At 25.2% G+C, this 14,137-nt stretch overlaps 2 protein-coding genes across 2 annotated transcripts in view; one reads left to right on the top strand and one right to left on the bottom strand.

Annotated features, from left to right (window-relative positions):
- Positions 1–12,274, top strand: part of LOC100573944 (E3 ubiquitin-protein ligase AMFR) — a 32,364-nt gene extending 20,090 nt beyond the window's left edge. The window contains exons 3-8 of the mRNA XM_003242736.4: positions 5,348–5,509; positions 5,599–5,906; positions 8,101–8,384; positions 10,139–10,248; positions 10,315–10,520; positions 10,642–12,274. Of these exons, the coding sequence (XP_003242784.1) occupies positions 5,348–5,509; positions 5,599–5,906; positions 8,101–8,384; positions 10,139–10,248; positions 10,315–10,520; positions 10,642–10,819 (1,248 nt within the window). The 3' untranslated portion in view covers positions 10,820–12,274. The remainder of the gene's footprint in view (positions 1–5,347; positions 5,510–5,598; positions 5,907–8,100; positions 8,385–10,138; positions 10,249–10,314; positions 10,521–10,641) is intronic.
- A 594-nt stretch (positions 12,275–12,868) lies between these two features.
- The window catches only part of LOC100158788 (dolichyl-diphosphooligosaccharide--protein glycosyltransferase subunit DAD1), a 2,737-nt gene continuing 1,468 nt past the window's right edge, over positions 12,869–14,137 (bottom strand). Inside the window, exon 2 of the mRNA XM_001952597.5 lies at positions 12,869–13,111. Within this exon, the coding sequence (XP_001952632.1) occupies positions 12,981–13,111 (131 nt within the window). The 3' untranslated portion in view covers positions 12,869–12,980. The remainder of the gene's footprint in view (positions 13,112–14,137) is intronic.

Below are 14,137 nucleotides of genomic sequence, written 5' to 3'. Positions count from 1 at the left end.
CCGTAACGATAATGGATAGCGCTACGACGAAACATATAATGTCCATATTAAAAATTAATAATAATACGTTACGTTTAGATCAGAAAATCTTCACATATTGATGTAATATCAAGTTTTGCATGAATAGGATGTAACTGATACTTAAATATTCATTTTAACACTAAATGAACCTTTTTGGCGCAGAAAAATAGGTGAAAAATATGTTATGGTGATAAAATGACGGAGCGTAGTAAAACTGGTGTGCATGCTACGGACACCATACACGAACTGATAATTAGGCTTTAACTGCGAATAATATTCCTTATTTCCTCCTCCTTCCATAATAAGGGGCAACAGAAATTTTGGTATGGGCAGCTGTCCACCTTGTCCATACGCTAGAACCGCCACTGTAAATTACATCGTTTTCTTGCATATAATATATTATGTATATAGTTATTTAAAACTTTATTTTAAAAATGGCACTATTAATAAAATTGTAATACATTGTTATGTAATTTTAAATTAACAATTACATATTTTTTCAAATAGGTATTACATAAAATTATGTACTACATAAAATGTTACTTAGGTACTACTGATTTAATTGTTTTTCGGATTATTTATTAAATTACATTTTTGTAGGTTTAAATATACTGAACTTTTAATACTAAATTTTTTTTATAAATATCAACATGGCCATTAGATAAATGAAAAATAACACAAAATGGAATATAATTTGTTATTTGTGTTTGCTTTTTAAATACAAATATACAACTATTAATTTTCTTGATAAACTTGATAATAAGAAAGTACAATATAATTAAATAATTAAAACAAAAATACTATCCTACTGATATGTAGCCCAAGTCAGATTGAAAATTCTTTACATATTATATTAAAATAATTGAAAAGGAAATTTATATTCTCTTGGGTTAGTTTTTTTATTATATACTATTTTTTTATCAAATTTATTTTTATAGTTCAACATATCAAATAAACAAACGGTTTCTTATTATTTTGGAAATTTATAATATGTAGATATTTTAGTACACACATATAACCCATAAGTTAAAATCCATGGTAAAGTAAATTTTTTTATTATGTATAATTATTATATTACAATTTTCAGTACATTATCACATTTTTGTTTCATTATATGTTTTCTGTACCTAGGTACATATTAAGTTTTGATTGCAAGTTGTAACAAATATTATAAATGAAAAATGTATAATATTGTTATGTTGTAAATTAAATATTGTTCTTTTACATAAAGATTTTTATATTAAAAGTAAGCAATGGATACCTAATTTAGATTCGTTAATAAATAATTCATACATGTTATTATTATCAATATTATTTATTCTAAACCTGAAACTTAGAAATATTGACCATAGAAAGCTAAATACACCATTAAGAAGTGCTTCTAAAACTATTACGTGATAAGTTTAAAATTTTAAATGTTTTATTTTTAAGTTAAAATCATTTAAATTATTTTTGCTAAATAAATTATTGGTCCAGTATATTGCAAAAGGTTTTGTAAATGTTGTTCCTTACAATACTGTGTGAGTGTGCTTGATTTTTCGTAAAATAAAAAAATACTAATTCTGATAATCTCCCTGATATAGGCGTATTTTTTTAATTTTCCCCGGGTGTTAAAAAGCTAAGATTTGGCCCTGGGTATATTTATATTGCTCATAACTAATAAGTAATAAAGTAATTTATTTTACCATAAGTACCTATTTAGTAACAAGGTAGGTTGAATTAATTATTGCTGAAAACATTGAATTTAAAAATATCATTGTGTATAAATAAAATAATATATTAATATATGATAAAAGTTTCAAGTACCCATTTATAACGTTCTTAAATTACAACAAAATAACTAAAATCATTCTTATTTGTTTAACATCTAATTTTGACCAAATTTGAACTTCAAATTCTTGAAAAAAAATTGTTCCTTTGCTTATCTTTAATATTTTTAAAAAAGTATACTAACAACTTATGAGGTTTCTTTATAAAATGTTCAGGCTTTTTTACCAAACAATAATATATACCTACAGATTACAGATTGTTCATACATTAATTATAATTTTTAACAATAAAGTTTTTTCGTAAATAGGCAAATGATTATGTTTCTGTTTGAATTTGTCACTACATTAGTCGAAACATCAGATTAATATCACATAATATTTTGTACTATAATCTGTTTTCTCTTATACGGTTATACCTATTTACTTATAGTATTTCTTTTGTGTATTTTTGCTTGTTAATACATTAATATTTATTCTAAAAGAAAATGTATAGTTAATTTCATAATATAGATAATGTTTGAATAATTGAGTAGTTGTCCAAATGTTATGACGTAAATATATGTATAAAAAACAATAATGACATAGATTTATTTCACTTTTAATTATTTTTTTTATCACTTTACAGTATACATTATTATTTATTAATCAACTTTTAACTTATTTTTACTAGTTATTCATAAATCTTCATATTTAAATGAGTATTTAATACATAATATTAGTTTTTCTTCAATCATAATATATTTGTATGAAATGTAATAGTACCAATTCAATTTATATTTGAAATAACCATTTAATCTCCTCCTCCCTCCTTCCCCGACACTGTACCTTGCATAGCTGTATGCGTCACTGGACATACGTGAATACATAATCTGTACTATGTTATCAATAACAAGAAAAAGAATACATTTTAGTGTGTTATACTTCAGAAAATATAGTATTGAAAAGCTATGACTTATGAGTGACAACAAACTTCAAATCAACTCATACTAACACAGTGGAGTTAATAAAATTATGGTATACCGTTAAAGAATATTTCTTTTTGAGTGTACAATTAACTTCTTATTATTCCTTATCAAAGGGTTTGGTACTGATCATTTTACTGTAGGATAATCCCCAATACTCAAGTGCTTGTGAGCAATAGTATATTAGTATGTATGATAGATTTGATACATTTCGTACCCATGCATACAAGCCAGAATTAGGACAGATATTTGTATCATAAGTTTGTATTGTTTTGGCAGTTGTACTGATCAATGAAATGATACGATACAATATATGATTATCCAAAGACAGATTTATATTCTACATTTTGCCTTAACTAGTTCATAAATATAAATTATCAAATCACCAAGAAAGGTGAAGTTAGAAAAAATATTAATATTTATAAATTTTCAAATTATTTTTTTAGAGGGTTAACGTTTACTTATTATTCTTTATGTAAAGAAATCGACTAAAATTAATATGATGTATTCAAAATACTTATAAAAAAAGGTTGTAATTTAATCCTTTTTAACTGCTTTTAACCATGTAACTATTGAACCATATGAAAATATAAAACCATATAATCTATAATATTTCATTTTATCACAATTATATAATTATATTAATTTCCTTATAATTGATCAATGTACAATTATACAATTATACAAATATATAATGCATTATCATAATGTGATAATATTGGCTATGGCATATTTCTGTTAATTGTAAATCTTAAATCATTATTCATTGCAATTATAAAGTTTTAAAGAGATTATAAAACGTTTATTTAAATAACTCAATAAAAAGTTTTTTGATTTTTTAATTACACATAATAATTTGAAACCACATTATTTTTCATTAAAAGTACTACTAAATATTGGTCTAACTTTAAATATTAACCATTATGTATCTATAGTCCATAACCTCTATACATTTTAAGATCATAAGTTATAATGTTATAATATTATTAAAAATTGTATAATATTAGTTTTTCTCTATCAACCCATACAGAAAATTAATGTAACATAAAATTGTGCGTCACACTTTCACGGTTTTATGTTTCTTTGTAGAAATAAGTGAAGACTACAATACAACTTGAGGAGGGGGGTTGCTCCTGATATTATAGTCATTATACTATATAGTTAGTAAATATTGAATAAATTACCTGGCACTAAATCAATATAATTATTGTTCAGTATTCTAAAATAGTTAGGTATATTAATTTTAATGCTTGAATTATAATTTGTCTTCATTTATTTTTAAATTATGAATATTTTGCTATCCTTATTTCACAATAATAAAAATAAATATTCAATGAAAATAATTGAATCAGTCTAAAACCTTTCAAACTGTTTATGACAGTTCAGTGGTTATATCAAACAATTGGTAAATACCTATTTATGCTAAAATAATTTGTATGTTTTATTTGCTTATATATTTTAACAGACTAATTTCTATCAAATATTTTAGATTGTTCTTAACTTTGATAAGTGGAACTGGAGCATTATATTTTTAATCTATTGTTAGTACTTAATAATTTAAATATTTATTTATTACTGTAGTAAGTTAAATATATTATTTTATCTGTTGTCACCTAACTATTATACTTATAATCAATAAATTTAATTTTTGAGTTATCTAATTCAGTACTGAATAGTTTAGTATAAGATATATAGCATAATATATTATAATGTAATGTATATGTACAATGGCCTACGTGATTGCGGGAGCCTTAAAACGCTGTATCAGCAAACGACTGACGCAAGCGACTGACGGGTTCTCACGCTAACGGCATGGCTAGCAGTGTAGTTTTTGACATAGTGTAGTAAGTTAGTTGTAAACCAATATTATTATTTAAGTGTTCAAAAAATCCGAGTTTAAATAAATTAGGATAATTTCACAGTATATATTATATTATCGGTGTTCTTGTTTATCCATTTGCAACCCTCATCTCATACACACAGTGGCGAATACATCAATATTCTTGGTATAGTTCTGTAGTAAATACGGTTATTTAGACTTACATGTAATTTTCAAAAATGCTAATTTTGTCAGCTCTTTTTTAATTTTTTTGATTTCATACTGTTTGTATTTCTACATTTCTGGTTTAATTGAGTATGTTAGTTAATACAATAAAATAGCTTAAAAAAAAAAATTACGATAAAAAATTTAATAGGTTTAAAGTTACATCAGAAAATGTACAATTTTGTTAATATGTGAAATATGTAATTTTAAAGTGCTTACTTTTGCTTATTTCTATACTTTTTCTTTCCTTAGTTATAAGCGTTGTGATGTGTTAATTATGATATAAAAATACACTTACTTCTTACGATAAGCATAATAAATTAGTTTTTCTCATTTTGAAACAATCAATGTCGTTTTATACTGCATAATATTATTAAATTTAATATTACTTTACTATATACTTCTATTTTTCTTATAAAATGTAGGGACAGTTTCAAAGTTTGATATTTGCAAAAAATCTAGTTTTAAACTAAAAATTAATTCAGCATTTATACAAGTCAAAAATTCAAATATTATAGAATAGTTAAAAATAAAAAGTAATTTTGTTATAGATGTGGATGTCTATGGGTACTGGAGCTAGAGTGAACTGGAAATATATTCATATGTCTGTACTTTTATCTATTGGATTTATATTTTCTTTGTTGCTGTTGAATTTTGCATACCTTGTTGGCCTCACACTATCAAAACATATATTTGCTTTTATGGTCATAGAGGTAATAATATTTTTTGTCACTAATCAATTTATTTTTATTTTATTTACCCGCATTATATTTTTTTATCATCAATGCTTTACTTTTTACAGTGCCTGATGTTGGCTGGAAGTATTGTCCATATATTTCTCCGACATTATATCCAACTTTTTCATCGAAACTCTATCAACCATACAACCAGTCCTGGTAAATTGATTTACTACGCAGAATTAGGTTTGGATCTCGGTATACGTGTGATGGAGATCCTTCATTATTCACATGCTATTATATGGACCAGTTCATATTTAACTATGGCTGGTTTTGTAATATTTATGCATATGAGACAACTGATAAGTGATATTCAAAAACGACTACAAAAACATAAGAACTTTCTTTGGGTCCATTCTCATCTAGAAAAAAAGTAAGTTAGGTATAGACTTGAAAAAATAAAATTAATAAGTGCCTCCATCAATCTCACATTAAAAAAAATAACTTAAGAGGATGTTACCCATGCATTTGTTGTCTCCGTCTTACACACGTACGACATAGCAAATTTGTGTTTGTCAGTTTCAATAGTGTGCTGTTAGTTTTGTTATTAGAGTGATTTGACCTGTTATCAAATTTTATTTGCGCTTAAGCGTTAGCTTTTATTCGATAGGTATACTAATTTCCAAGCCAGATATGATCATTTTTAATTTTTGATATTTTACATACTCATAATTTGTTTGAAAATGAAAATTTCGAAAAATCGGCGACGGTTAAGCACAGATAATGTTCTTACCTAAAAGTTTTATAATAGGTTAATTCACTCTATAGTATCAAAACTAACAGCACACTATTGAAACTAGTGAACGAAAATTTGCCATGTCGTACGTTTGTAAGACGGAGACAACAAACGCAGGAGTAGCATCCTCTTCATTTATTTAACTATAAATAACTACTATAAGTAAAAGTAACTATATAACTATATAGTCTATAACTTACTTTTATATTTTTTAACTTCCAAATTGGCAAATATTTTAATTATTTAATTTGTATTTAAGAAATGTTAAATATTTTTAGTTAAGTCTTGTCCTTACATTTATTACTGAGGTTATTATTTTTGAATAAAAAATTAAAAAACAAAATCGATTTTGTCGAAAACTGGTTCCGAGGATAAACGCAACTTTAAAATATTCCCATTTTCCCACTGTTTCTTATCAATTTTTCCCGATTGTTAAGACATTGTTGTAACTTGTATTCTGTGTTAACAAGTCTTATCCCTGAGAATGACAACTATATCAAATTTGTTAACAGAAACCATCCTAAATATCAAAGATTAAAGCATTTTTGTTGCACCAAAATATTGTCCAAACGAAAAAAAAAACATACATCATTGTAAAAACAATATAGTATTATTCGTTTCATAATCTAATACGTGGTATGAAATAATTTCTTACAAAAAAAATTTTAAAAAATCGTGTTAATTTTTGTGTTGATATAATTTTAGTCTTGTAGTAATTAAATATTACATTATCAATTTAAAAAAAAAATATCTAAAACATTAAAACATAACGCCAATAAAGCCAAGACCAACCCATCATCCCTCATTTATATAGACAAAAATAACAACTCATAATTCGTTTGAGTCCCTAAAGTTTTTAAGCCAAGGGGGCTTTCAACTACTTCATCAGCAACAACATACAGTTTATAATATATTGAGTTAAAATTTACGTCCTAAATCAATAATACCTATAATTTTATTTATCAAATATTATTAAAAGGACGCTACACCCGCATGCGTTGTCTCCGTCTTACAAATGCACAACATAACAAAAACTGTTTTGCGCGGTATAAGTGTACAACTATGCTCCTCCTTCTTTATTTATAGTAGAATTACTAAAATTGCATAACGCATAGAGAAGAACTTTATCTGTATCGTAGCGTTTTACTAACCTTGTGTTTGTTAGTTCAAATAGCATAAACAATATATTTTTAGCAAAGAATAAATTATAAAATACATATTGTATAGGTATAAAAATATTCAATATTTTATATTATACATAATAATATGATATTTTATGTAATAATATTGTCCTTTATTACACCTAATAATCAAATTAACCTATGCATAGTAAAATTTTTTACTTATATTATGATATTTGTTGGTAAATACTAAATAGTTGATATGCAATTGGAGGAAAGAAAGTTTGGAATATTATTGATCCACAAGTCACAATAGAAATAATTGATGAACAAAAAGGTTAAATAAATAATGTTGTTTGGTATTCATACGGGGGGAAATATATTGACCACCTAATTATTAATTTAAAAAAAAAATGTGTATTTAAGTAATTAATAAATTAAAGAATTAAAATATTAAATGTATAAACATTATCGTATTATAATAAACTGATACTGTATGATTTATTTTTTTTAATTTTTAAATTCTAAAGCTTTTAGATATAGACATACTTGCATACCTAACCTAACCTATCGGAAATTTAATAACATATTGTCAGGGTAAACTATTTGACTTTCAATGGCAAACTATCACTTTAAAACGTATAATATTTGTCATCCAGTTTATTATTATTTATTATGGTAAATATTTATTAATTATATTAATATTTTAGTTATCCTATGGCAACTGCCAAAGAATTGGATACAAATTCTGATAACTGTGCAATATGCTGGGAAAAAATGGATTCTGCTAGAAAATTGCCTTGTGGTCATTTATTTCATAATGGATGTTTACAATCTTGGATGGAACAAGAACCATCATGTCCAACATGCAGATTGTCATTAACATTAGGTCACAATCAAAGTATGCCAACAAATAATGCTGGTCAAGAGTTGTTGATTAATCTTGCTCATCCTCACATGACTCACATGCCTCATCATTTTTTCCACTTCGATGGTAATTTACAATTATTTGGATTTTGAACAGTTAACTAATTAAATTAAATTATTTAGATATTAATGATTTTGTTTTAAATATTTAAATTTAATACATTTTATATTTATTCTATAGTAATTGAAAACTATTTCAATTTTGGAAATCCAGGAAACAAAATCCTCAGAATATAATCCCCCGGATAAAAAATTCCCAGAAAAAAAAATACCCAAAACTATACCTAACCATACTGTTAGGTACAGCTGTCAAAAATAATAATTAATATTACCTAATAAAAAGTGGTGAAGTGGATGTCGCTCTGCTGTACAGTAGGTTACAACTGGGTTACTGTAATGGATGGTGTTAAATTTGAATTTAATAATATAGTATCATAGTATAAGAAAAATGATTTTGAGCGAAAATGGTCAGTCAGCTACTATGACGATATTAAGGTGACTAAAGTAATTTATATATAACCTATTTACGTGGAACCATATTTTAAATTTTCAATCCTTAGCTATAAAAGTTGAACATTTTATACATTTTTAACTACAAAATAATTATTAAATTTTAAATTTGATAAATTTTGTCAAAATTCGAACTTTAATGCTTATAAAAAAAATGGTGCTTATGTATTTTTAATATTTTTCAACTGCTATTGTAACAATATAGGAGCCTTGCATTAAATTGTACGATTTTTTACCCAACAAAAAATTTTTTATTGATATTTATAGAAAATAAAACTAAAAAAAATTGAAAACTGACAATGTCCGTAAACAGCTCAAAAAGAGTCAAATTATTTTCAAAATTGTATCGTGTATAGAAAATGCTATTATAAACATTCAGTGAAATTTTCAGGTATCTACAGTCTTTCGTTTTTTAATTACAATAAAATAAGAATTTCTAACTCAAAATAATTTGCAAATTTTTGTCATATTCACGTATTTTGTCAATATTTTTAACTTTTTTAACTTTATATGCCTATAAAATAAAATTGTGACTATGGATTTTTAATTGTTTTCATTTGTCTTTGAAACAATATATTAGGAGCCTTCTATTAAATTTTCAAGCTTTTTTAACCAAAAAATAAAATTGTATTGATATTTATAGAAAAAAAAAAAACGGAAACTGAAAATAAACTGCTCAAAATAAGAAAAAATATTTGGAAAATGTTATGGTGTATAGAAATTGCTAATATACACATTCAGTCAAAATTTCATGTACCTACCTTGTTTTTGGTCATTTGTTTTAGAGTCAAAAACCAAAATTGATTTTCTCGAAAATTCAGGTTTTTCCTTAATAATTTTTCTTTTGTTTTTCACGTCGCTTTTGAAAAGTACCAACTAGATTTACTTTCCTATCAGAAAAGATAATATTGAAGAAAATCAAAGCATTTTTACTGCATTTTCAACGAGTATATAAGTAACAAGTTTGTTTAGATATTTCTGTAAAATTAAAATATGATTTAATAATCATTAGTCAATCATAAAATATAGCCCACCCAAAAATTATTTCTATATACGCCACTGGAAAGAATTGACTTCTTATGCAATTTAAAGTTAAGATTATTATCTAGGCAATATCATAGGCTTTATATGAGTATTTGCTTTGGGGATTTTGCATTTTATTTCCAGGGATATTTTTCCTGTGGATTTTTTTTCCGATTACCAACTTTTGGTTACAAGTTCTGAATCATAAATAATGTTTTTAATGATATTTTAATTAAATATACCAAAATACTTATTAAAAAATATATATTTGTTTAATTCTATTTTAAGGGTCTAGATATTTATCATGGTTACCAAGTTTTTCTGTTGAAGTAACACATTCTCTAAGACCACCTACAAGTCAAATACACACTTCACAAATGGAAACAATGGCTCGACAAGTAAGATTTGTTCATAGATAAATTGTTTCAGTATTATAATCCAGCTGTTTTTTTTTTGTTTATTAGGTTCTACAATTGTTTCCACACTTTACTATGAATTCGATTATTGAAGATTTATCAACTACTCGTTCTGTTGATTTAACTATTGATAACATATTGGAAGGTAGACTGGTAGCACCTCAACAATTTGTAGAAGAGGAACCTGTTATCGTCGAAACTGTACCAATTGTTAACAGCGTTGAACAATTTATCAATACAAATACACCTGCTAGGTAAATTAATTTTGCAAAATATTTATTATTGTTTATAACCTGTATATCAAGAATACATATTATATAATTACTACGATCTTTAATGTTTTTTTAAACACATTGAACTTATATTTTATTTTAGCTTTAACACAAATATTAGTGAACCCGCAATAGATGGACTTGTGAGTATGGGCAGCCAGTTTTCTAAGTCACCCGATGAAAGAGAGAATATGCTAAGAGCTCGAAAACAGGCAATGATTATGAAGGCCAGACAGAGGTACATGAGCAAAGATGGAGACGGTTCATCAAAAACTGACTAATCATGGCATTGTAAAGGCACACACGCGCACGCACGCACACACACACACACACACACACTTACACAAAAGAAAACTAAGACTGTGATTAGAAACCCATTATTTGATTTTAATTTAAAATAATACACATATGGTTCAGGATCTAAATGTCCAATTCAAAATTTCAATCCGCACAAATGTCCAAAATAATTATTTGTCCAAGTAATTGAAATGTCCTCAAAGGTATTTCTAAAATGATAACTATATAAAAAAAATTGATATCCAGACAAGTGAACATTGTTGATGTTGGTTATCCTACTCTGTAGATTATGTCTACTCTGCTCTTAATGTCTTTATGTTTGAAAAATACTTGTTCATCATTGAATGTTTGTGTTTCATTCATATTTCCTGAATTTTGAGATACTTTCACGTAAACTTATTACCTTTCATTAAGCTAAAACAAGTTATACATACACTTTGAATTAAATATCCTTCTTTCAGTAGACCCCCTTATATATTGTATAACACTAACGAGAATTTATTGACCAGATTTCTATTTGGGGTTTTTTTTCATTGTACAATTTAATTAATGTGGACATCTTTGCTTTTGGACTTTTGGTATAGGTGAATATTTTTCCATTCATCTACATATTTGGATAATTCTAACCTAAAACTAAATTATAGGTAATTCCTAATAAATATCAAGTTTTAAAAATTGGCTTTCTGACTCCGACTTTAAGAAAGTAATAATATGTACGATATTTGACAATTTGTTTTTAATATTATTCTATACTTTTACTACTTCAATTGTGATTTAAGTCTCACCCGGGATTATTTTACAAAGCGAATATTTTCAATGGGTTAAAATGTTGCTAAACTATTTTTAAATTTATTATTATTGCATTTATCAATTAAAAATGGAAAAAATATAATTTTAATTGTATTTATGGATGTAAAAAGATTATAAAAACATATTGTGAAATTGCTCAGTGTAATTTATAGTTTCAACAAACATTTTGTCAAAATGGATAGTGAAACATGTTGATTAATTTAATGGGCCAATTATATATGTATAATACACAATGTATAGGGTCTTGCATGTATGATGGGTTACCATTACAAATTCAAGTTGAGTGATTTTTCTATAAAATGTAGTAAGTTACTGTTATCAATAATTAGACTTTGGTCTCACACATTTATCTAATATAATATATTGTACATATAGTGTTGTAATACAAAAGTATTTTTTAATTATTATTATTATTATTTTTTTTTTTTTAATTGGAGTATTTGTCAGAATGTTTAAAAAGTACAATAGTAATACAAAATTTCATATTTAGGTAATTTAGAAAAATGATTTACTAATGTATACCTTGGCAAGCACCACACATATTATGTAGGTGACATATTTATATAAGATAAATTATATTTTGACTGTTGAAAATTTCACAGAATTAAATAATAGGTATTATGTATATTTTTAATAGTCATAAACGACCATAAAAAAGAAGGTCCAGGATTAAAGTAAACTTGGTTTTCAAAAAAAATCATTATGATGACGGACATGTTTTTAGAACATTTATTAAGTGAATACTTCTGAAATAATTTTTTATAACAAGGTATAAATATGAGCCTTGTTTCTTCTTATTAATACATGTATACATTTATAACAAATATTATATTTATTTTTATTGATTATTTGTAATTAAATGGAAGATATTATATGAAGCCAAGACCTGTCATGTAAATGAATGTAATTTATATTTAAAACATATATTTTTTTTGTGATAAACCTATATTAGAAGACTTTTTTGCACTTCTTATCACCTCTACATTTCAATAAATTTATTACCTAAAATATTTTATGTACTTAAGTAATTGTATGTATTGGCAGAATTGTGTTAACATTCAGATCCTAGTCAAATTGTAAGTCCTATTACATAAGTTTTAAACATTTTAATTATTAGATAAATAGTTTAGTTTTTAGTATATTATAGTATGTTTAAATAAGTTAAAAATGTAAAAATTATTTTAAAATTATTATTTTTTATGAAGAATAAAAATAAGCATAAATATGTGTATAAGTATAAATTATATTTATTTAATCCTTTATTTACACAAAATATATTAAGAAATACAAATGGAGCAGTAGTATGCATGATAAATTTGAACCTTAATGCTGAAATTAACCTATAAAGTTTACAATAGTTAAGTGAAGCACAATATGTGCAAAAATAAAATCAGCAAAACCACGTTCTGGACTTATATCACTGAATTGTGCTTTGTTCTGTGGATTTGCTTGTAATCGTAAACATACTAAAACAAAAAAAAAAAAATTAAAACAATAAGAAAAGTTATTATATAAATAATCATTAAACAGACAAAATAATGTGAAGTAATGACATCTAAGGTTTTTTATAAATAAAAACACGATTAAAGGAAAATAATTATTTTATTAGAAATTCTATTGATTTTAATAAATTTTTAACAGACTTCATCAAAAAATGTCATGTAATAAATTTTAAAATAATCTATATAATATAGTTAAACCTCTAAATACCGGACACTCTTGGTTACCGAAATTTTGTCAGCTATTCAAAGAGTTAGTGTTAACAAAATAAAGTCCGCTATTTAGAGGAGTTTGTTAAGGGTGGTTTCACTATATATATATATAAGCCAAATACCACACACTCACGCTTTCATCGCTACATCTCATAAACTAGTAAACGCGCGAATGATCTACGGAGGTGTAATCAGAAAGGATTTTCTGATATTCACATTTTAAAGAGGTGGTCAAACCAGTGTTTGGAAGGAATGGATTCCTGGAAAAAATTCCTTTTTAAAGAACGGCACGATGAACAAATTCCTTTTTATAAAAAAAGAACGAGAAAATGAACTAGTTCTATTTTTCAAGGAAAAATAACAAAATTGTTCATTCCTTTCTAGTTCCAATAATTTACACAGATAAGTATGTAAAAATTGAATTTAAGATATATATTTTTTATGTGTGAAATGAATTTAGCAATGAATATTGCTAAATAGTGATTGTTATTGAGTTTTGACGTTAAGACAATCGACATATGTTAGCCAAAAATTTAATTTTGAAGAAAATCTCAAAATATATAATAATATATTACATAAACATATTATAAAATATGTACCTACTTGTAGTTATATTATAATTAAAAATTAAAGAAGTCCGCATAATATGAAAAAAAAACATTAACGATTAAGGGGATTCAATACCGTGATTTTCTGTTTTCGTCTAACACACGCGGAACATAGTATTTTAGACGTGTTTTTTGCCAAACATACCAATTGATCTAATGAAACGATAAAAAT

This window comes from Acyrthosiphon pisum, chromosome A1, assembly GCF_005508785.2.
Source record: "Acyrthosiphon pisum isolate AL4f chromosome A1, pea_aphid_22Mar2018_4r6ur, whole genome shotgun sequence".
Lineage (NCBI taxonomy): Eukaryota > Metazoa > Arthropoda > Insecta > Hemiptera > Aphididae > Acyrthosiphon > Acyrthosiphon pisum.
The sequence above is the reverse complement of the archived record's forward strand: the minus strand, read 5'-3'. Positions and strand labels throughout refer to the sequence as shown.